This window comes from Choloepus didactylus, chromosome 10, assembly GCF_015220235.1.
Source record: "Choloepus didactylus isolate mChoDid1 chromosome 10, mChoDid1.pri, whole genome shotgun sequence".
Classification (NCBI taxonomy): domain Eukaryota; kingdom Metazoa; phylum Chordata; class Mammalia; order Pilosa; family Megalonychidae; genus Choloepus; species Choloepus didactylus.
Window position 1 is genome coordinate 16,604,820 of NC_051316.1, and position 23,940 is coordinate 16,628,759.

At 38.1% G+C, this 23,940-nt stretch overlaps 1 protein-coding gene across 3 annotated transcripts in view; it reads left to right on the plus strand.

Moving 5' to 3' along the window:
• SPIN1 (spindlin 1) overlaps positions 1 to 23,940 on the plus strand; it is an 80,564-nt gene that overhangs the window by 47,967 nt on the left and 8,657 nt on the right. For all 3 annotated transcript variants that reach the window (XM_037796982.1, XM_037796980.1, XM_037796981.1), the window contains exon 3: positions 6,586 to 6,634. In XM_037796982.1, the coding sequence (XP_037652910.1) occupies positions 6,586 to 6,634 (49 nt within the window). The remainder of the gene's footprint in view (positions 1 to 6,585; positions 6,635 to 23,940) is intronic.

A 23,940-nucleotide genomic window follows, 5' to 3' on the forward strand; every position in this document is an offset into this window, starting at 1 on the left:
TGCTAATGAAGGTGTCAGGGATTGATTTGGGTGATGAATGTACAACTATGTAATGGTACTGTGAACAATCGAATGTACGATTTGTTTTGTATGACTGCATGGTATGTGAATATATCTCAATAAAATGAAGATTAAAAAAATGTATCGGGTATGAAGTGGGTACCATGTGATGTGTTAGGAGATGACTGTATAAAGCTCAATAAAAGACTCCACCTCTAAAAAAAAAAAAAATGATTATTAGATTATGAATGGCTTACCTTTCCTTGAGTGACATATTACAGATTCTGTTTCTGTCATTGTACTCCCCTGAATGAGAAAGCCAGTTTTGTAGGGACTTTGGGTAGGGTGTTGATGCTTGACAAGCTTTTTTAGAGATAGAGAAATGACTGTTAAGCTGGGAGCTGCCCAAATGCTAAAATAAAGTGACCTTTCCTAGAAGTACCAGTGTTTGTGTGTTGGGGAATCAGGTGCAGTAGGGAGAAGGGGACCTTGACAGCTGGTGTAGTTAGAATAGAATTTTACTGAATCCTTTATTTTCAGTTCTGCTTTTTTCATTCTTTATCTCCTTTATCCTTGCCTACTCCAAGTCCAGTTTCAGGTAAATGTGTTCCTCCTCATCCTCCGTGTCTTGTTTTTGTCACATTCTTGATTCTTCAACCATTAGCCACCAGGATGTCTCTGTCCACTTCTTTCAGGGCTTGTAAACATGCTGGGTAAAATGGGGGAGAATGGCTCTTCTAGCTTGCAGGACCCTGTCTTCACCATCTTTATCGCTAAACTAGAACTGAAAATCTTTCAGTTGAACAATTGGCCTTCTATGTCATTTTTTAACTTTTTAATGTTAAATGTAACATGAATATAGCATGAATACAGAAACCTGTTTTAAAAATGCACAACTTAACTTTAGACCAAAGACAGAGAACCTTTGTGGATGCCGCAGATGTCTTCCCTGTGCCCCATTCCATCTTCCCTCCCCCCCTCTACCAAGAGGAAGCACTGTCCTGACTTTAGGGTACAAAGTCATTTTTTTTCCCTTCCCCTTTTTATCATTTAAGAGCACATTCCTAATCTATATAGTAATACTGCTTTTACTGCAACTCGCAGATTTTGTGTTTTGATTTTTATGCAGTTCAGAATATTTTTCAATTTCCATTGTAATTTTGTCTTGATATAGACAAAAAAAAGGGAAACTCAAATTGTCCCATATCCCTAACCATACCCCCCTCCATTATTGATTCCTAGTTTTGGTATAGTACATTTGTTACTGTTGATGAAAGAATGTTAAAATACTATTAACTGTAGTATGTAGTTTGCAGTAGATATATATATATTTTCCTATATGCCTCTCTATTAAATTAACTTCTAGTTAGGTGTCAAACATTTCTTCTAGTTCGTGAGAGAGATTTCTAATATTTGTATAGTCACAGACATTGTCCACAAGATTCACTGTTTTATACATTTCCGTCTTTTAATCTCCATCTTTCCTTCTGGTGACATATGTGACTCTGAGCTTCCCCTTCCCACCACATTCACACACCATTCAGCACTTTTAGTTATTCTCACAATGTGCTACCATCACCTCTGTCCATTTCCAAACGTTTAAGTTCGCCCTAGTTGAGCATTCTCATAATAAGCAACTGCTCCCGATTCTTTAGCCTCATTCTATATCCTGGTAACTTACACGTCATGTCTATGAGTTTACGTATCGTAGTTAGTTCATATCAGTGAGATCCTGCAATATTTGACTTTATGTGTCTGTCTTATTTTGCTCAATATAGTGCCCTCAAGGTTTCTTCATCAGCCCCTTTCTTTTAAGACTGTTTTGTTCACACACCATACATTCCATCCTAAGTAAACAATCGTTGATTCCCTATATAGTCACGTATTTATGTATTTGGCACCATTGCCACTCTCTATATCAGAACATCTCCATTTCTTCCACAAAGGAGAAGGAAGAGTCAAAGAAGGCAGAGAGACAAAAGAAAAAGAAAAGAGAAGGGGAGAGAAAAACAACAACAAAAAAAACACGACAGCTAGAAAGCAACAAAAGGAAAGAGAGCATTAACTAATCTAAAGTAGAATAAAGAGTCAGACAACATCACCAATGCCTGGAGTCCCATATCCTTCCCCTATTCCCCCCACCCCTGCCATATGCATTTAGCTTTGGTATATTGCTATATATATATATATATAATATATTTGTTATATTAAAGGAAGCATAGTACAATGTTTCCGTATAGTCTCTAGTTTGCATTGATTGTGTTTTCCTCCCAATCCCACCTTATTTTTAACACCTTGCAATGTTGACATTCATTTGTTCTACCTCATGTAAAAACATATTTGTACCTATTATTACAATTGTTGAGCACCCTAGGTTTCCCTGAGTTACACAGTCCCAGTCTTGATCCTTTGTCTTTTGTTCTGGTGTCTCACATGGTCCCAACCTTCCTCTTTCAGCCACATTCACAGTCGTCTTTGTTCAGTGTACTTATATTGCTGTGCTACTATCTCCCAAAATTGTTTTCCAAACCTCTCACTCCTGTCTTTTCCTTTCTGCCTGCAGTACTTCCTGTAGTGTTTCCTGTAGAGCAGGTATCTTGTTCACAAACTCTGTCATTGTCTGTTTGAGAGTATTTTAAGCTCTCCTTCATATTTGAAGGACAGTTTTGCCAGATATAAGATATATTGGTTGGTGGTTTTTCTCTTTCAGTATCTTAAAGATATCACCCCACTTCCTTCTTGCCTCCATGGTTTCTATTGAGAAATCTGCACATAGTCCTATCAAGCTTCCTTTGTATTTGATGGATCGCTTTTCTCTTGCTGCTTTCAGGATTCTCTCTTTATCTTTGATGTTTGATAATCTGATTATTAAGTGTCTTGGTGTCGGCCTATTCAGATTTATTCTGTTTGGGGTATGCTGCATTTCTTGGATCCGTAATTTTATGTCTTATGAGATGGAAATTTTCATTGATTATTTCCTCTATTATTGCTTCTGCCCTTTTTCCCTTCTCTTCTCCTTCTGGGACACCAGTGACATGTACATTCCTGATCTTCGTTTTGTCCTTAAGTTCCCGGAGATGTTGCTCATTTTTTTTCCATTCTTTTCTCTATCTGTTCTTGTTTTTTTTCTTTATTATTTTGTCTTTTTGTCTCTATCTGTTCTTTTGTGTGTAGGCTTTCAGGTGCCTTGTTCTCCGGTCCCTGAGCATTTTATTCTGCCTCCTGAGATCTAGCTGTTGTATGTTTCCATTGTGTCTTTCATCCTTGTGTTGTCCCTTTCATTTCCATAGATTCTGCTAGTTAGTTTTTCGAACTTTCCATTTCTACCTTATGTACGCCCAGTGTTTTCAGCATATGGTTCATCTCTTTTGCCATATCTTCCCTAAACTTTTTGAATTGACTTAGCGTTAGTTGTTTAAATTCCTGTATCTCAGTTGAAGTGTAAGTTTGTTCCTTTGACTGGGCCATAACTTCTTTTTCTTAGTGGAGGTTGTAGTTTTCAGTTGTCTAGGCATGGTTTCCTTGGTTACCTCAATCAGGTTTTCTCAGACCAAAATGGGCTCCAGTCCCAGAAGGAAGAACTATTCAGTATCTGGTTTCCCTGAAGGTGTCTTAGAAAATTGGTACACCCTGTGAGGCCTTGGGTCCCTGTGCTTTTCTGCCCAGCAGGTGGCACCTGTCAGCCTGTAACTCCAGACTGGTGTAAGGAGGTGTGGCTGTTTTCCCCCAGGCTCTGGGGTCTGGTTCTGAATGGAGGGCGGGTAGTTGAGCTGGGCCCCACCTCTTTCCTCTTAGGGAAGATGGACCCCCCCTAGGGAGAGGTCATTAGCATTGCAGTGGTCTCTCTTTGCCTGTGCTGTCTCCACCCTTGTCTGGGTCAGAGCACTGGGAACTGAAAATGGCTGAGGCTTTCTCCACCGAGCCAAAACAGGAACAGAAAGCCCCCTTCAGGGCCAGTCAGCGGTCACCCTCCAGTCTCCAAGGTCAGTCTTCATGTAAAGCCTCTGTCTGCTTGTTGGGGATTTATAGCTTGCATTGAGCAGTCTATGCTTGCTAATTAAAACCCGAGTTGAACCTCAGCTTTGCTGCATTCAGTTGCCCAGAGAGAGCTGCTCTCTAGCTCCCTGAGGCTTTGCAGCTCAGGCCATGAGGGAAGGGGGCTCCCGGCTTGGATCTGCAGTTTTTACTTACAGATTTTATGCTGCGATCTCAGGCATTCTTCCCAATTCGGGTTGGTGTATGGTAAATGTATGGTCACGTTTGTCCCCCTGCAGTTATTCCAGAATATTTACTAGTTGTTCTTGTTTTTTTATTAGTTGTTGCAGGGGGACTAACTAGCTTCCACTATGCTGCCATCTTAGATCTCCTGTGATTTTGTCTTTGAACCATGGGATTTTAGAAGATTGCTGTTCAATTTTCAAATACTTGGGTATTTCCAGGTGTCTTTTTATTATTTATTTCTAATAACTCTGATGTCATCACAGAGCATATTCTGTATAATTTCAGTTCTTTAACTGTATTGAGACTTGAATTATGATCCAGCTTACAGTCTTTTCTGGGTGAATGTTCCCTGTGAACTTGAGAAATATTTTGTATTTTGACATTATTGGATGTTGTGTTCTATACATGTCAGCTACTTGGTTGTTAGTGAAGTTCATGTCTTCTACATTTTTTTCAGATTTCCTGTTTACATGTTACATCAGTTACTGAGAGAGGAGAGTTGACATCTTTTAAGTATAATTTGGTTTATCTATTTTTCCAATTCTGTCAGTTTTTGCTTTATGTATTTTCATGCTATATAGGTTTATACATGTTTAAGATTATGTTTTCTTGGTTAATTGACCTGTGTCCTGTTCCCTGGTGATATTTTTTGTCCTGAAGTTTACTTTCTTTGATATTAGTAATTCACCCTTCTCATTTTATAGTCTTTTAATTGGATAATTTAGACGATTTATACTTAATGTAACTATTGCTATTGCTTTGTTTTGGAAGATCTTTTTGCTGGTTATAATATTCTAAGTTGATGGGTTTATTTATTTTAGCAGTGCCCTGAAGATTTCAGTCCATTGTTTTCTAGCTTATGTTGTTTCTTTGTTTCCTATATTTAAGTATTTTCTGGGTTTTGTTTGTTTGTTCTGTTTTGTTTTTTGGCTATTTAAAAATTTTTCTCTTTATTGGTAGTTTGCAGAAATTGGATTAGGAAGCGCCTTAAATGTTTTTTGTTTTTATCGAATCTGAAATACCTTCCTGCTCTTACTTCTTCAGATGATTTGTCTCTCCACACCCCTCTCTCCTCATCCCTCTCTCTTCACCTTCTGGGAGTCCAGATTCCATTCATTTTTTCCCTGTCTTTGTGTTCCATTTTGGATAGTTTGTATTGCTATGTCTTTCACGTTCATCGATCTTCTTTTCTTCAGGGTCTAATCTGTTAATCATATCCAGTGAATTTTTAATTGCACAACATTTTCTCAGTTTCATTTGTTTCTTTTCTATATTTTCCATTTTTTAATTTTAAGTGTTTGTGTTTTCTTTTAAATATCAGAGCATATTTATTATAGTTCTGTTAAGGTCTTTGCTTACTAATTCCATAATTTCAGTTATAATTCTCTTCATTATGGCATTATAATACGCTGCTTTTCTGCATATTTTTATAATTTTTCATGGAACGTTGGACATTTGAAATGTGTTTTTGAGTATCGGGATTTTTTTGGTGCTCTTTAAAGTGTGTTGAAGTTTGTTCTGGCAGGCAGTTGTTAGGGCAGGTCTAGAGTAGCTTTCCTCTGGGCTGCTTTAGCTTTCCTACAAAGGCATCAACCCTTTCGACAGTTTTTACCCATTGCCCCAAGTGTTCAAAGAGGTGTTTTTACTCTTGCTGGATGGAATGTGAACAACTGTCATCCCTTTGTGATTTCTTAGATTTCTCAGTTAGTGTTTAGCCAAAGACTTAAGCACTCCCTGTGCAGATTTTCATAGCTCCTCCTCTGAGTAGCTCTCTCCATGATGGCACTGTGTTCCACAGATTCTAGCCAACTCGCCCTCCCAACTTCAGTCTGACTCGCAGTTTAGCAAAATTTCACTAATCTACTCTAGTTTTCCTCTCCTATACCATTGCACAAGAAGTGCCTTCAGACACAAAGTTAGGGTCAATGCAGGGCTTCCTGGGTTTGGGCCTGTGGTGCCTCTTTGTCTCAGTTTTTGAAACCGGTTGTTTCATTTATTTTGTCCAGTTTTTCTAGTTGTTTATGGCAGAAAGACAACCTCTGGGCCATTTAGTACTTTATGACTAGAACTGGTACCCATGTTTGTTTTAGTTTTGGCTGTTGGGTTTTAGTTGTGCTGTCTTGGTTGCTTTGGGTTTTTATGGCCCATTCGGGAAGATGACAATGCTGCCATCACTGCCTTTTTATCTTCCAAGTATCCCTCATATCTCCTTTTTAAAGGTTAAGTAAACAAGTGGCTTTCTTTCATTTGGCTAACAGTTTCTTTTCATTTAGTGCTTTACATATCAGTTGTCCAGAAATTTTTTCCTCTGTTATAAAGCGTTTTTATTCAGTTTTCACTGACTGTATATTCACTCTCTTATAGGACATGCTGGTGTATCTGCAAACATGATGAAGAAAAGGACTTCCCACAAGTAAGCAGTTCTGAACCTTGTTTTTCGATATCATGAGCCCCTTCATTTCCAGGGATACAAGAACACCACCTGTGTGAGGCCATATGTCCTATGGTTGAGGGGCTTCTTAGCTCACAGGAGGTGGGGCAGTGCATAGCCTCAATGCACGATGTAGGTGCGAGTGGTATGTTTCGTATTCCCTCTCTCTTCCCTTCTCCCAGGCCAGGCTTACAAGTGAACCTAGGTTATCCGTGAGCCTTTAAAAAGTCTAGAGGCAGGACTGTCATGGTGGAAGGAAATACCAGTTACAGAGAGAGTGGCCGGCGGCATATTGTGAACTTTTATCTTCTCTCCTTGGAAAGGTTGCACGGTCGAGGGGGCAGTGCTCCTTTCCTGTCTTAGATGAGGGGCTCCTAGAGGAGCCAGTCTAGCACACTGTCTGGCACTCTGTTACTGTTTTGTAACATTTTTAAATGAATGAAAAGCTTGTAATTTAGAGACAGCATGTGCATGTTAAAAGATAACTAAATGCCATGTATTTAAAGTGACTAATAGGCGTTAAAATCCTAAGTTCTATAGGTACTGGAGTGCACAGAAGTCACTCTTTTTCTCTAGGAAATCTTTTTTACATGACATAGTTTCATCCAGGAAGAATATTGAGACTATCTTAAATTGTAATATCAGCTTTTACTTCATTATATTTAATAGATTTCACAAGTATCCACCATGTACTGGTGTTACTATTACATCCTGGGAATTTTGCTCTGACAATCAGTTTTGATTGTAAGACTCTTCTGTTTTGTTTTTTTTATTTTTATTGTTTTTAATAATTCAATTTTATTGAGATATATCCACATACCATGCAGTCATACTAAGTGTACAGTCAGTTCACAGTACCACCATATAGTTGTGCGTCCATCACCAAAATTAATTTTTGAACATTTTCATTACCACACACAAAAAAGTGATAAGAATAAAAATTTAAGTGAAAAAGAACACTGGGTGCATTTTTTTTTTTTGCCCCCGTTTTTCTACTCATCCATCCATACACTGGACAAAGGGGTGTGTGATCCACATGGCTTTCCCAATCACATTGTCACCCCTCATAAGCTACGTTTTTATACAATCGTCTTCAAGATTCAGGGGTTCTGGATTGTAGTTTCAGGTATTTACTGCTAGCTGTTCCAAGTCATTAGAACCTAAAAAGGGTTATCTATATTGTGTGTAAGAGTGTCCACCAGAGTGACCTCTTGGCTCCTTTTGGAATCTCGCAGCCACTGAAACTTATTTCATTTCATTTCACATTCCCTTTTTGGTCAAGAAGATGTTCTGCTTCCCACAAAGCCAGGTCCAGAGTCCTCCCCGGGAGTCATGTTTCATGTTGCCAGGGGTGTTTACACCCCTGGGTGACAGATCCCATGTAGGGGGGAGGGCCGTGATTTCATCTGCCAAGTTGGCTTAGCTAGAGAGAGAGGGCCACATCTGAGCAACAAAGAGGTGTTCAGGAGGAGACACTTAGGCAAAATAATAAGCAGGCCTAGTTTCTCCTTTGCAGTAACAGTCTTCCCAAGGGCAAGTCCTGTGATTGAGGGCTCAGCTCATCAAACCACCAGTCCCCAATGTGTAAGACTCTTCTTAATCACAGATTATTGTGATACAGAAAAGATCCTTCTTGATCTGAGTACTCCTGAGGCTCCATTTAGCAATTATGAACAAATTATTGATTTTCGAAAGGCATATACCCCCTAGTCACTGCACTCGGGTGTTTGAGGAGTGTGAGGGGCCTCTTAGCCCTCAAGGAATGTCTTGGTGCATAAGAGTGCTTAAATAATTGTTTGATGATTAAATCAAGTATGTCTTCTGCTTAAAAGAATACATGGATATATAATGTAAATATTTCTAATACTCAGTTTAAGAAATGACCCAGAAAGAAAATATGTGAAGGTAAACTAAGTATGCTCTTGTATCCCTGAGGTTTAATGGAGTTTTTCTCAAATTTCATTCATTTGCCCATCACCTTCACAATTTTGCCCTATCCAGTGAACTGATAACTTATGTTATATAGTTCTAGCCTTTTTCATATTATTACCATAAGTAGTAAACTGTCTCTTGCCCTAAATAGAAGGTAATGATAAAAACAGAAATATAAGCCATAAACATTAGGTAGTGATAACTTAAATCCAACGGTAGGAGGGCAAGTTAGACATTAACCTCATAAGACCGAAATAGTTGATTCAAAACAGACTTTTGCCGTTTAGATTTAATGGCTTCATAATGTTAAGGTGCTTTCTGTTTTATCCATCCTTACGTATTTGCAAACAGCTTTGATTAAATTTTGCTTACTTAGGATTTGAGGCTTTCATGGGTTTGATGTACTGGTTGTACCCTTTTCCTGAAACATGAGAGATTAACATAGTTGTTAAGGTTTTAAAACGTTCATAGATATACCAGCTAAAAGCTTCTAATCCTGTATGTCCCATAATGTGGGAAATTTGATTTAGTACTTTTAAACTAAATTTGATTTAGTGCTTTTAAACAGTTTTACTTGTCTAACTTAAAGAATTAGGAGCCTTAAATATGTTAATGTATGGCAAAAGGGAGAAGTTAAAAGGAAAAGTTATAAATCCTAGTTTTCTTCATTTTCCTATTTTTATATTCCTTTTTCTAAATTCAAATTTGAAAATGGATAGAGGGAAGGCAACTGAAATAGAAGTTTCCACATACAGAAATGGTGGTTGTTAATATTTAGTAGGAAGTGAGTTTTGTAAAGGGTGCATGCTAAGAGGCAGCCTCTCCCAGTATCTTGATCTTGGAGTTGGGAAACCTGACTGAACCTCAGCTGTTGGGACCTTAGATTAGAGCAAGGTACTTTATCTGGGTCTCAGTGTACTCATGTCCTGAAAGGCTTTTTAGTATGAAATCCTTTCTATAAGTGGGATTTTTATGGAAAACACTTTAAGAAACAAAAATGTGGCCTCACTTCCGCCCTTTCTTGTCTTCAGTTAAACCAATTGAGGGAGTTCCAAGGATTAAGTAAAATGCCTCAGCAAATGCTGGACTTGGTGATTGTAGTACCTGTGACTGTGATTAAGCATCAAGCCCCGTATGTTTACAGGAGTGCTTGAAGAACAGTTACAGGGCTACACTGGAGACATGTGCTTCTTTCACAGTCGTCTTTCCTCAGATGATAGTAGCATCTATCCCTCTGGGTTGTTATGACATCAAGGGAATCATTTTTAAAGGATTTAGATTAGTGCCTCTGTCACAGGAGAAACATTATGTAGCTGGGTCTTTTGTTGTTTTTGAGTAAATAAAAATAATTTTGAGTGATTTCTGTGGGGCAGGTACTGTGCTGTGCTTTGGAGTTGAGCTTTTCTCGTCTTTCCTTGATGTTCTTTGGGAAATGCTTCTGCATTAAAAGTACATCCTGAAGAGAAAAAGTACAATTAGAGGAGGAGGACGATCTAGGATGAATTTAGTTACAGGGGGTCTTTGTTTTAGCTTTCAAATGTAAATCTGTTTTGTTTTGTTTTCTAATTTGAATAGTGAGCAGTTTTCCATTTAAAGCTACTGTTGGAAGGGGTAACTGCACTTCATTATATTTCTCACCAGACCAGAAAATGGACCAGTACCTACTAATCACTATATAGATGCATTTGCAAAGATACTTCTTCCTTTTTATGAACACAAATACTGACAAATAATATTGTACACATCATTATCATTGTTTCATTGTTCCTGTGAAGTAGGAACTACAAGCCCATTTTACAGATGAGGAAACTGATGCACAGAGAGATTAAGTAACTTGTCCAAGGTCATACAACTAACAAGTGATTGAGCTAGGATTCAAAAAACAAGACACTGATTCTAGAACACGTTATTAACTACTGTACCATATTTACTGAAATACATAGTTCGTTCATATCTGGAAAATGGAATGTATTAGGCATAAGCATGCAAATTGGTAACTATTGGAGCATGCATCTAAATGTAACCCTTGTGTTGGAGATCTTAAAGTTGTCAGAACATGTAATCGTTTTTAATCAGTTTGCAATAACTGTTATTCATGCCAGTGAAAATACGTGGTGCTTTGGAAAGTCTACCGTGGAAATCTCAGATATTCTCAGAGGACACAACACTTTAGATGAAATGATGAAACCATAGTGATTTGGATGGAAAATTTCTTTTTTCATCCTGTTTCTGTGTTCACTTCAAACTGGGAAATAACTGTATCAGCTATAGGATTTTTATTAAGCAACAGTTCCCAGCAAAGCAGTTTTTTCTCTATTTAGTTTATATGTTAAAAAAGAAAAGTTATTGGTTTGATCTAATTTTTTTTGTTATAAAAGCTGTTGGAACAGAATAAGTGAACTGTTTTACATATCAGAGTTACAAACAGATTAGGAAAGAGCGTCAATAATTAATTCATACAACAAAGTGTATAGTGTTCAACAGGCAACTACTCATTCATAGTGAAATTCTGAGAGTTGAAAATTTAAGTTTCAAATAAGATATTTAAATGCTGTTAAGGAAGAGTAGCCAATTTAAGCTATTAAGGAGTCTTGCAACCCAGGATTTCCTCCCTTGATGACAAAATAATTAGAATGGTATTCTTCAGAATTTTGCTTCAGGTGTTGAGCAAAACACATATATGTCTCATTTTGCCCTTTGGGGAACATGGATATATAGAAGTTAGTGTTTGGTCTAAATTAGTGCTACCTGAGATGTGGATCAGTAACATCAGCATCACTTGAGAGCTTGTTGGAAAGTCTTCGTTTCCTCTGCAGACCTGCTAACCAGAATCTGTGGGGGTAAGACTTGGGGATTTCTTTGAATGAACTCTCCAGGTGATCCAGATGCATGTTAAAGTTTGAGAAGCACCAGTCTAACTGTTATTGGAAGTGATATCTTAGTTACACAGTCAAGTTGTGTGGAAAGTAATACACAAAATAATTACATTTAAAGATAGTCATGATGCTGTGTAACTGGCCACCATTTGCTTTCACTGACTGCATGGAAAGCTCTTCTTAGATTATGATAAATATCACTTCATCTCTAAATGCCTTTTAATCTTTTGTTTTTTCCTTGAACCTTATATTTTCCTAGAAGCACTAGCTTCTGGAGATAAGGAACAAATAAAGAGATCATAGTTGTTTTCTTGTGGTTTCTCTACTTGAATCATGACATGGAGCCTTTTGTTTGCAGTTGGCTATCGTTTAAGATGTCCTAGATTGAAGTGTATTGGTATTTGTTTTACAGTATTGCTCTTTGGGAAGGAATGTTACTAACTGCTATATAATGATTGTTTAAGAATGCTTTAGATATTTTCCCAAGAAAATAGGAGGATTGAAGGGCTTTTTGAAATACATATATCCAGGGAGCCATTATTTTAAATCAAAAAAAGGTATTAATAAATTAATGTTCTTAGGTTGATCTATCCAGTAATGACCAAAGGGTGTTTGTTTTACTTTTATATCTTCTTTCCGTAATTTACGTACTCTAATACTTTGCTTTTATATATACTATTTCAACTCATATAAGCAAGCTTTATTTAATGAAAGTTCTTGTTGATTTTTTTATCCTATTTAGCAATTAGAAGTTAAAGTTTCTTTGAAGAATTTGCCTAATTTATAATTTTTAAATTTTTACTGTGGAACATTTTAACTATACACAAAAATAGTGAAAGTAGTGTATAATCCTCCATCTCTACCATTTGCTTCAGCAATTACTGACATTTTGTTAAATATTAGATATTCTTTGTATAACGTGTTATTTAGCGAGGTTCTAAACTGTGTCTTCAAGAAAATGCTAGTTGAAAGGGCTTAAATCAAATTGTTAACAGCTTATGTTTTCTAGTCTCTTAGTTCTGGATTTGGCCTGATTTTGTTTTTTTAAAACACTCTTTATGATTGCAGAGCAATTAGGGATTCAGGGCCCAGTAATTGAAAAGCTTGATTGTAGATTTTAAAAAGATTTTACCTTCAGGATTCATTGAGAGAAGGCTATCATTGTGGAAACCTACTTTGCTTTTTCTGCTTTTTCAGTCATCTTATGTTATTCATTAAATAAATTGGGTAGATATGCCATCTGTATTAAATTCTTCTAATTCTTCGTTTAGAAGTAATGAAATGATGTTCTAAAAGTAAAGAATTATTCTTGACCAAAAAACAACAATAGAAATAAAATATAGGAGTTGGTATTAAAACATTCAAATCTGTTTTTATGTACTCTTTGTAGAGTTAGGGCATCAATTACATTAATTTAGCAGTAATTAAATTAAAATTTTGTTTTATCTGACTGCAAAAGTGGAATACTTTAGGAGATCCTTATAGGAAATCTTGAAAATGCAGCTAAACACAAAGTAAGAAAACTAAGTTATTTTTAATGCCTTCATCCAGAGATTACAATTGTTACTCATTTAATGTATGTTTTTTTCCGTCTTTGCTACACAGTTACCTGTATGGATAATTGTGTGTGTATGTATACAGGTTTTTCTTAGGGTCATGTTTTCTACATTTATGGATGCTTTTAAATGTCTTAAAACTCTTTCTCATGATTTGGAAAACTATATAGTTATTTCATCATATATAGATGTACTTTTAATTATTTAATAATTGGTACCTTTTGTTGAACTTTTTTTCTTTCAGTTTCCCTGTTATAAACAATGCTCACAGCATTATAGTATTTGTATCTTTGTGCCTGTGCAGTATTTTCTTTTGATAAATTCCTAGATGTGGAATCACTGGGACAAAGGATATTTAAATGGTGAGGCTTTGGGCACATGTTGCCAAATTGTTCTGTAGAAAAGTTGTATCTATTCTATAAGAAGATACAAAATATAGTACCTTACCATAATTTTCATTAAAATGACTCATCAGAATTTGCAGTTTGGAAATCTCTTGAGATAGAAGGGCAGACCAGGACAATGAGAAATTTCTGAGAACAAATTTCTGAGAACAAATTTATATCAGAACTAAGCTGAACTGAGAAACTCTTAGCCACTTAGAGCTGAAAAAGAAGACTGCCAAAAAGTGAATATTCAAAGCAGATATGTAGAATACTGTCAAGATCAGAGGTAGCAAGGGCTAGAAATTGGAATGGCTTGGACATAAACACCCATCAGTAAGGGGTGAGGAAACAGCCACATTAGATTGAATCAGCACTGAAACAAGATACTGGGCTCATCTCCCCTTGACTTCAGGTCACCTCTGACTTCCTGACTGCTGTGCAATAACCTGAATCATGACTTCTGCTCTCAGAACCTGCATTTATCACCAATAGACCAGGACTCTCACTTGGGCTGAAGAAATACACTGCAGTTAAAAATACCATTTAATCTTGACTTTCAGTGCCCAAGGGAACTGATAGCATGAAAGTCATTTAAATATAACAGAAGAACTAACCAGTAATCACCAAATAAGTGAAGAAAACCAGCGCTCAGAATGGCACCAGACTCAACACAAAGAAGACCCAGCCACCTAAGTGTTAACAGAAGATTCAGGGACAAAAAAAATTGAAGAGAAAGATCCTCAGTAGATAGGCTGCAAGTGAAATTTTACCTAATTCCAGAAAAATTGAACTAAGGGTTTCTTCAAGATGAAAAGTATGAGAGGGAAGTTTGATTCATGGAGCATAGAACTAGAAGTTCTAGGATCCATCTAATAAGGATTTTAAACAGAATGGAGACGAAAAATAATGAATAAATACGGAAAGTAATTTTGCACACTTAACTTTGGTCTGACCAACTGCTAGTGAGGGAGAATTGAAAGCACATGTCATAAGTCATGGTGACATATCAGAACTCCAAGAACAATGCAAATTCTAAGAGCAAAGAAAAGAGAAAAATGTTACCCCTCAGAGTTGCAAGGATCAGATTGATATCTGCTATCTGCCAATGCTGGATAAGAAGATGAAAATACTTTTTTCTCTCAAAGTACTGAAAGGGGAAAGCTTTTGAACCTGATTTTGTGTATATAGCAAATCTAGAAATGAAGGCATTATTTTGAGGCTTGTAGGAATTCAGAAAATTTGTGTTTATGAACTCTTAATCTGAATCACCAGAGGATATACCTAGAAAGACAATATACACGAGAAAAAAAGAGGGAAAAGTATTAAGCAAAAAGCAACACAAAACCATTCCTTGCTTATGTCTAAATAAGGCAGTTGTTAAAAAATATTTCTTAAGAAAGTATCATAATGAAAAACAACAATAAATATGGGGCAAAAGCCTAAATCGCAGTAGCACAATGGAAGATAGGTGAATGTAGTTTTCTTCCCCTTTTTTCCCTCCTTGCCTTTTTGCTAAAGGTTTTTTGTTGTTTTTAATCTTAATTGGGAGGGGAAGGGAAGGTACAGGTTTCAATTAATTATAAAATTAAAATTTCAGTATATTGCTTGGAAAGTTAAAGGTAATTGCTGGGAGACCAGAAGTAAGATGTATAGCTTCCATTTGAAACTTCATTTGGTGCAAAGATACCTCATTCATTCCAGACACATGGATTAAGAAAGTATATAGAAAAAGGAAAAAGGAGGGTGGGGAAATGAAAATAAAATAAAAAGCATAACAAACAGCACAAAACAAAATGGCAAGGATAAGACGAGGAATATAATTTATCACAGCAAAAGTTGATGATTAAAATTCCCTTATAAAAGAAGTGAGAAAATAAAATCTATCTAAAAAGAAAGGAGCCTGTGTCTTCAGAACTAAAGGACACAGGAGCCAGTTGGAAAAGGATTCCTACTGGCCAAATTTGAGCCCATTGTAATACAAAAGGGAGAAAAACCTTCTTTAAAGGGAAATAGCATCTTAAGGAGGAACTGTGGTCATCACTGATTTACAAAAGAAAGCCAGCTAATAAATGTAGATTAAAATAGAAAATCACCATTCTGGTTCTTTCAGTTGCCCTTTTCTGCTATTATTGGCTAAGTTTCTGTTGGTTTTATTGAGAAAGTAATAGAAAAATTCGTGCCACTAAAACTAGAAAAGAACCTTTTCTGTCAAAGAAGCTATGTTTGCTGCTGAAAGTGCAAATTATAAAATGGTGAGTATGATTGAATTGTTCCCTCAGTGACGTTTGGGAACCAACCTCCGCCTTTGCTAAAGTTGTGAAAAAAGTTTAATCCAGTATAGAAGATGAATCACTAAGAATGCTGCCTAATGGATCAAAGGAAGATACAAATTGCTTGTCTAGTTGAAGAAAAAAGTAATGCTCAAAAAGATTCCTATTTTCTTTTCTAGGGGAGAAATGTAATTACCTTCACTAGCTGTTTTTCTGTAGAGGGCCAGTTGAATGTAGTTACACATTCTTTTGATTCTGGATATTATTAATAGTTAAGTCCACATATATTTCCTCAACAGACTTCATTGTGCCCTGTTAATAAGCTTTTTTCTCACCATTAAGTTTTACATTGCCTATTCCTTTTAATTTTTTTTTTTAGATAATATGTATTAATTCCTTACTATGAGTAATAATGAATTTAGGTCTTTGCTCTCTTTTCTTTCTCTCCCATCTAATTTAATATAATAATCCTTTTGTTCAAGTTTAGTAAGTATGTCAGCAAGCTAATTCTGCTTTACATATTCTATCCTCCAATTTTCAGAGTTGTGTTGAATCTACATTGTCAGAGCATATAACAATTATATGCTGTTCTGTTTACTTTTCCCCATCCCATGTCTTGGTTTTGCAGTTATATAAATTTATTGTTTATTGCCAATTCTGTACTGAAACTTCTCTGTCCGGCGCCCTCTCGATCTGTCCCGCGCGTCCTGTCCTCGGCCGGCGAGGAGAACAGAGGGAGAGAGAGAGAGACACAGACAAACTAACACTCGAGGCACACAATGGCTGTGAGCGCAAGCCTTTTACTGGAGTCAGGAAGAAACTTTCTCTGTTACATTTCCCACACGAGGCCTCATACCCCGTGGGAGAACAACCTCTGTGCGGCCGTCAGGCACGGCTCCTTGTGGGCTGTCTCCCCGAGCTCTGCCCGGGAACTTTCTTATAAACCTTACGTATATCCAATGGGCTAACGCCACGCACACAAGCGTGATTGGTGAATACAGCGGGTGGTTACATACATCGAAAGGCGGAAGCAGGATGTGGGCGCCATCTTGACACCACTCGATGGGCGGGGGGAACTCAAGGGCAGGCTGCAGCTTAACAACTAGGCCAAATCCGGAAGGTGGCTGCTCACATCTCCCCCTTTTTTGTTTTTTATGCCCCAGTGTCTCCAGTGATGAATGTGCTCCCGTGGACCAAGATGGCCCACAACGTATTTTTTGGTGCTTTGGGGAGTCTGGACTAGGTCCCGGCCATACTGAGGTGGGACCTCTGGCACCGACCAGAATGCTCACTTCATATAGAGACCGGAGAGCCCGTGAGCCGGAAACCATGTGGCTCTCCTTGCAGTACTCAGTCTCGCAACTGGGGGACAAGAGGGTTAGGAGAACGGTAGCCAGTGTCGAGGGCGTCACTAGGTGTCTCTGTGCAATGGCAGGGGTCCCGTCTGGCCACAACTAGGACTCTGCCCAAGAGATCTACCTGAGACAAAAATAGGACCACTGGTGCCGATTATTTATATCCGGGATTTTGCCAAATACTTAGCTGCGAACCTTGCCCCCAAATGCCCCGCTTCGAGTGGTTGGGATGGGTGCTGGGCAGAGGGACTATAGTCATCAGGAGGGTTACAGGCAGAGGACATGGCCATCATGGCGGTAACACGTAATTGCTGTTGTCTTTGAAACAAACGCTCCAGCAAACTCTTAACAATGATCAAACCTACTAATAACCCCACAGCAAGAAGAACCCAGTTGGTCAGATTAGGCCAAGAGAACCAGGAGGGAAAAAAGGTCAATATTCCTGGCCCTCTTCCTGGTCTGCTGGGGAGTGGTCGACACCGTCGACATCATTTGACCGCTCATCACGCGAGTTGAGGACTGGATCCAACAGGTCACGTTGGGGGTTTAACGACCCGTCAGGCTGCAGTTCTTTGGTGTTCTCAGGCGACTGCACGGTTCTCACCAATCTCTCCGGTACCCACACTGGTTGGCGTCCTGGTTCCTTCTCGCGGTGATCAGTCGCGGAGGTCAAACCACGGATCCCGGGAGCACGTCTCCGTCGGGGCGAGGGGAACGCAAATGAGGTTGCGGGTTCGAAGTTCCCCGTACGGGCCACCACTTGTCCGGCGCTTCTCCGCCGCCCCGCCTGGGCCGGCGATGGGGAACAGAGAGACAGGGGGAGAGAGGGCACGGACAGTATCTTACCCGGAGCACTTGTGATCACTCGGGACCCACAGTGGTGAAGCAGATAAACTTTTATTGGAACTAGGCAATCATCATCTTTACAGGTTCCACCCGGGACGAGGCGCCTCGGGGGAGAACAACCTCTGTGCGGCCGTCAGGCACGGCTCCTTGTGGGCTGTCTCCCCGAGCTCTGCCCGGGAACTTTCTTATAAACCTTACGTATATCCAATGGGCTAACGCCACGCACACAAGCGTGATTGGTGAATACAGCGGGTGGTTACATACATCGAAAGGCGGAAGCAGGATGTGGGCGCCATCTTGACACCACTCGATGGGCGGGGGGAACTCAAGGGCAGGCTGCAGCTTAACAACTAGGCCAAATCCGGAAGGTGGCTGCTCACACTTCTCCAGTTATTCCTTGATTATCTGAAGCTCATTGTCTTGTAACTTTTTTTTTTTAATTATGAAAAAGTGTTTTGTTGAATATTAAAAAGAAAAATAAAAATGTCATACAATACAATATAATAGTAAGGGCAAAAAACAATACCACTACCAAGAATCCCATATCCCTCCCTTATATCCCCCTCATATACACATTTAACTTTGGTATATTGCGTTTGTTACATTTAATGGAAGCATCCTGGAATGTTACTGTTGACCATAGACTTCAGTTTGCTTTTATTGTGTTTTTTTCCCAAATACCATCCCTCTTTTTCAACACTCTGGATGGTTGACATTCATTTGTTCTCCCACATGTCAGAACATTTTTATATTTGTACATTTAGCAACATTCATTGGCAACTCCAGTTTTTGCCAAATTATACAGTCCCACTCTTCATCATCTGTCTTTACCTCTGGTGTCATACATTCCCCTGTCCCACCTCTTTCAGCTTTACTCACAGACATCTTTGTTCCATGTACTTACAATATTGTGCTACCGTCACACAGTATTACGCTATCCATTTCTGGATCTGTATAGTCATTCCTGCTGAACATTTCTGTAGTCCTTCAGCATCAAATGCCTGATCTCTACCCTCTTTCTATCTCCTGGTAGCCTATGTTATCAGCTTCTAACTCTCAAAGGTTGCTTATTAGTATTATTTCATATTACTGAGACGATACAGTATTTGTCATTTTTTTTTCTGGCTAACTTCACTCAACATAATGTCTTCAAGGTTCATCCATGTTATTATATGTTCCATGTCTCTGTTCTGTCTTACAGCTGCATAATAATATTCCATTATGTGTATATACCACATTTTGTTTATCCACTTGTCCGTTGATAGACATTTGGGCTGCTTCCATCTCTTGGCAATCGTGAATAATGCTGCAATAAATATCGGTTTACAAATATCCATTTGTGTCTTAGCTTTCAGTTCCTTTGAGTATATACCTAGCAATGGAATAGCTGGGTCACATGGCAAACCTATACTTAGCTTCCTGAGGAACCTCCACACTGTCTTCCAGAGTGGTTGCGCTATTCTACATTCCCACCAGCAATGAATAAGTGTGCCTTTTTCTCCACATCCTCTCCAGCACTTGTAATTGTCTATTTTTTGGATAGTGGCTATTCTGGTAGGTGTGAGATAGTATCTCATTGTGGTTTTGATTTGCATTTCCCTAATAGCCAGTGAAGTTGAGCACTTTTTCATATGTTTTTGAGCCATTTGTATTTCCTCGTCGGAAAAGTGTCTGTCCATGTCTTTTGCCCATTCTTTAATTGGGTTGTTTGTCTTTCTGTTGTTGAGTTGTAGGATTGCTTTATGTATTTGGGATATTAAACCCTTATCTGACATGTGGTTTCCAAATATTGTCTCCCATTGTGTAGGCTGCCTTTTTACTTTTCTAACAAAGTCCTTTGATGTACAAAAGTGTTTGATTTTGAGGCAGTCCCATTTGTCTGTTTGTTCTTTGGGTGTAAGGTCTAGGAAACCACCTCCTATCACAAGATCTTTAAGTTAGTGCCCTGCGTTTTCTTCTAAGAGTCTTATGGTCTTAGCGCTTATGTTTAGGTCTTTGATCCAGTTAGAGTTAATTTTTGTATAGGGTGTGAGGTAGGAGTCCTCTTGCATTCTTTTAGAAATGGATATCCAGTAGTTCAAACACCATTTATTGAAGAGGCTGCTCTGTCCCAGTTGATTTGGCTTGACTACCTTATCAAAGATCAATTGTCCGTAAATGTGAGAGCCTTTCTGAACACTCAATTGAATTCCATTGGTTGGTATCCCTGTCCTTAATGCCAGTACCATGCTGTTTTGAGCACTGTAGCTTTGTAATATGCTTCAAAGTCAGGTAGTGTGAGACCTCCCACTTCATTCCTCTTTCTCAAGTTATTTTTGGCTATTCGGGGACCTTGCCCTTCCAAACAAATTTGGTTATTGGTTTTTCTATTTGTGCAAAGTAAGTTGTTTGGTTGTAAACTTATATTAAGAAGCATTTATTAGAACAATATTCCCTGAGTACTTACGTATTCATAGCAGTTTTATCTGTGTCCTGTATATTTGAAGGTTGATGTAAAATCCTTGGCTCACATTTTCTTTTCCCTAAGAACCTTAAGTTGTTGCTCCATTGACTACTGGCATAAAATGTCACTGTAGAATCCTGCAACTCAAGAATAAGAAGACAAACAACCCAATTCAAAAACGGGCAAAAGACTTGAATAGATATTTCTCCAAAGAGGAAATATAAATGGCTAAAAAGCACATGAAAAGATATTCAACATTACTAGCTGTTAGGGAGATGCAAATCAAAACCACAAAGAGTTATCATTTCACGCCTATTAGAATGGACACTATTAAACAAAGCGAAACGTGTTGGAAAGTATATGGAGAAATAGGAACGCTCATTCATTGCTGGTGGGAATGTAAAATGGTGCAGCTACTGTGGAAGACAATTCGGCAGTTTCTCAGAAAGCTAAGTATAGAATTGCCGTATGATCCAACAATCCCACTACTAGTATATACTCAGAAGAACGGAAAGCAGGAACTCACACAGTTATTTACATACCAATGTTTATAGTGGCATTATTACGATTGCCAAAAGATGGAAGCAACCCAAGTGTCCACCAACATACAGTGGAATATTATTCAGCTGTAAAAAGGAATGAAGTCCTCATGCATGCAACAACATGGATGAACCTTGATGACGTTATGTTGCATGAAATAAGCCAGACACAGAAGTACAAATATTGTATGATTTCACTGTTATGAACTAATTATAATTGGCAGACTCATGGAGTTAGAGTCTAGAATATAGGTTACCAGGAGATAGATTGGGGTTAGGGAATGGGGAGTTGATGCTTAACTTGTAGCGTTTCTATTTTGATGGTAAAGGTTTGGAAGTGGATGGTGGGATGATGGTAGCACATTATTGTGAGTGTAATCAACAGCACTGAACTATATGGGTGAATGCAGTTAAAAGAGTCAACTTTAAGGTAGATATGTTACGAGAAAAATTGAAGGATAAGGCATAGGACTGTATCATACATTGAACTCTATTGTAAATGAAGGGCTACAGTTAATAGTACAAGAATAAGGATGTTCTTTCATGAATTGTAACAAATGTACCACACTAATATAAGGTCTTAACAATAGGGAAGTATATGGGGAAAAAGTAAACCTAATGTGAACTGTGGACCATGATTAATCATACTATTTAAAAAAAAAAATAGTACAATTACTAAAAAGTTGTGACAGATGTTCCACACCAATGCAAGATGTGGGTGGTTGGGTGGAGTATGGGGTATTGGTATGTATGTTATGCATGATTGTTCTGTAAACTCACAACTTCTCTAATAAAAAATTTTAATATGCCACTGTCAAAATCTGATTTTCTTTCCCTTATACATTATTCAGTTCTTTTGTCTAGACAGCCAAAGGATTTTTTTTTCCCCCAAGTCCAGTTGTTTTACTAGACTATGTATTAGTGTCAGTCTTTCTGGGTCATTTTCCCCAGGAGTGCTTTATCTATCTACATTCAGGTCTTTTATTTCAGGAAAGTTTGCTTGAATTATCATTTTTAGTATTCTTTTCTGTCTCTTTTATTTTTGGTTACTCCTGTTGGATTTTCATTGACTGTCCTATAACTGTCACTATGTGTTAATTTCTCTATTTCCCTCTCTCTCCTTTCTGTCATCTATTTCCTTTCCATACATGCTCCTGTGGTGTCTGTTTGCTCTTGTTCCTCTCTAGTTTAGTCTTGATTTCTGAAAAAAGTTTTGTATTGTGAATTGCTTCCTTACCTTGTCTGACTTTTTTCATGTCTTTTCTTGTCTGGCTTCCTCATTTCTGAGCTTTTCTAGTTCTGATTTGTATTCCTCTTCCATGGCTTTTGTTTGCTTCATGTTAGATGATAGTTTTCAACTTTACGGGCATGTTTTTCTCATCTGCCTTCATGGCCTGTCAGGCCATCATTCAGGTTGTTGGTGTTTTTTTAAATTTATTTTCATGTGACTTCCAAACACAATTCCTTCCTGAGACTCATGTAAATGATATTAAGTGTTTCCTGTTTTAAGGGGTGAGTGTTCCAGGATAGCTTTTGTAGCTTCAGAGCTCTTAAGGCTGCCTCCTTTGTTTTTTGTGACATATTTTAAAATATGGGCTCTCTGTAGCTGCCTCTATTACATTTTTTGAGATCTGCCTCTTTTGGGCCCCTACCCCATAAGTGTCTGAACCTTCTTTCTCCATTAGACACTTACATTCCTGACCTGCTCAACTAGGATTTTATTTTCAGCAGCCTGTCCTCAGTGCAAGGCTCTGCCTTCCTGGAAAGAAATTTTATTGGGGTGTTTCCAAGAGCCTTGTGGGCTTAGGCCCATCCAGTGTTTTCTGTCCTCACCGTCATGAACATACACTATTGTTTTCAGACCCCCTTGCTGAATTTTCCACTCCATGTGGACAGGTGTTCCTTTTGGGGTGAGTACTCCCTGATGACTTCCCTAGCTTTCATGACTAGGCGGCCTCCCCCCCCTCCCCCCCGCCCCATGGTGTTGCTGTGTTTGGTGTTTGGCCACAGGTATCTGTATTCTGGTGTTTGTTGAGGATACTCTGATGCCTGGTTTTGTTAAAGAATGTATCTGTGGGAAGATTTCTGCTATCCCAGGTGCTCTCATGTCTTGTGAGATTTGGGAAGATGACAAAACTATGATTCTACTATTATCTTCCTCCTTTCTCCACATTAATTGCATTATCGCCTAATTCAGGGCCTTATGGAAGCTGCCCTAAGTTTTACTTTTATCTACCTGGTCTAGAAGTAAGTTATTCCTATCTAGTATATAATTATAGTTTTAGATATTACAACCTATAATAAGTTCAGGTAGTTTTGTTCACAAAATTTGTGTTATATGCCACGCTTCTATTCATGGGAGCTTTATACCCTTAAAACTATGGAAAAGGAGGTTTGTTTTGCTCATAACTTTTCACTCTTGGCATATGTCAACACCTACCATGTTGGTTTTACCTTCAGCTTATATTCAAGCCAAGGCTTGTCCTTTGTCATTGGATTTCTAGATGAAGCAAAGACCTATCTTGACGTAAAGAGCTAGGTGTGTTGTTTCTAAATATTACATACAGATTTTTCAATTGCTAATATCCAGAAGAAAAGAATTTGATGTCACTCCAGTAGTTTTTCAATATTAAATTAAATTTTTGTCCCAAACTGCTTATATTTAACTAAGATTTTATGTTTCCTAGAGAATTAATGATGGCATAACATATAGCTACAAGCTAGCCTGGACTCTAGTTTAAGAAAAAGTTAAATGTCTTGCTTATTCCTGTTTAAGCCAGTGCAGGCGGAATTATTGGGGCATTAGAATGGAGGAAATAAAATACTTTTTGTTTCTTTTTTACTTGAATGAATTCATACTATATAAACCCATATGCATGTATAATTAAAGGTATTATCTATTTCATGTGATTAGTCCATCTCTGATTAACTTGGATAATTGTAAGCTGATTGAGTTAAAGGAAACATAACTGAAAAACTGGTACTTAATGTTAGGGTTTCGGTTGCTTTTGAATAGTAGTTCCTAACCTTTTTTTGCCTACCTAGTTCCTAACCTTTTTTTTCCTACCTGTACTTGGTTCACCAC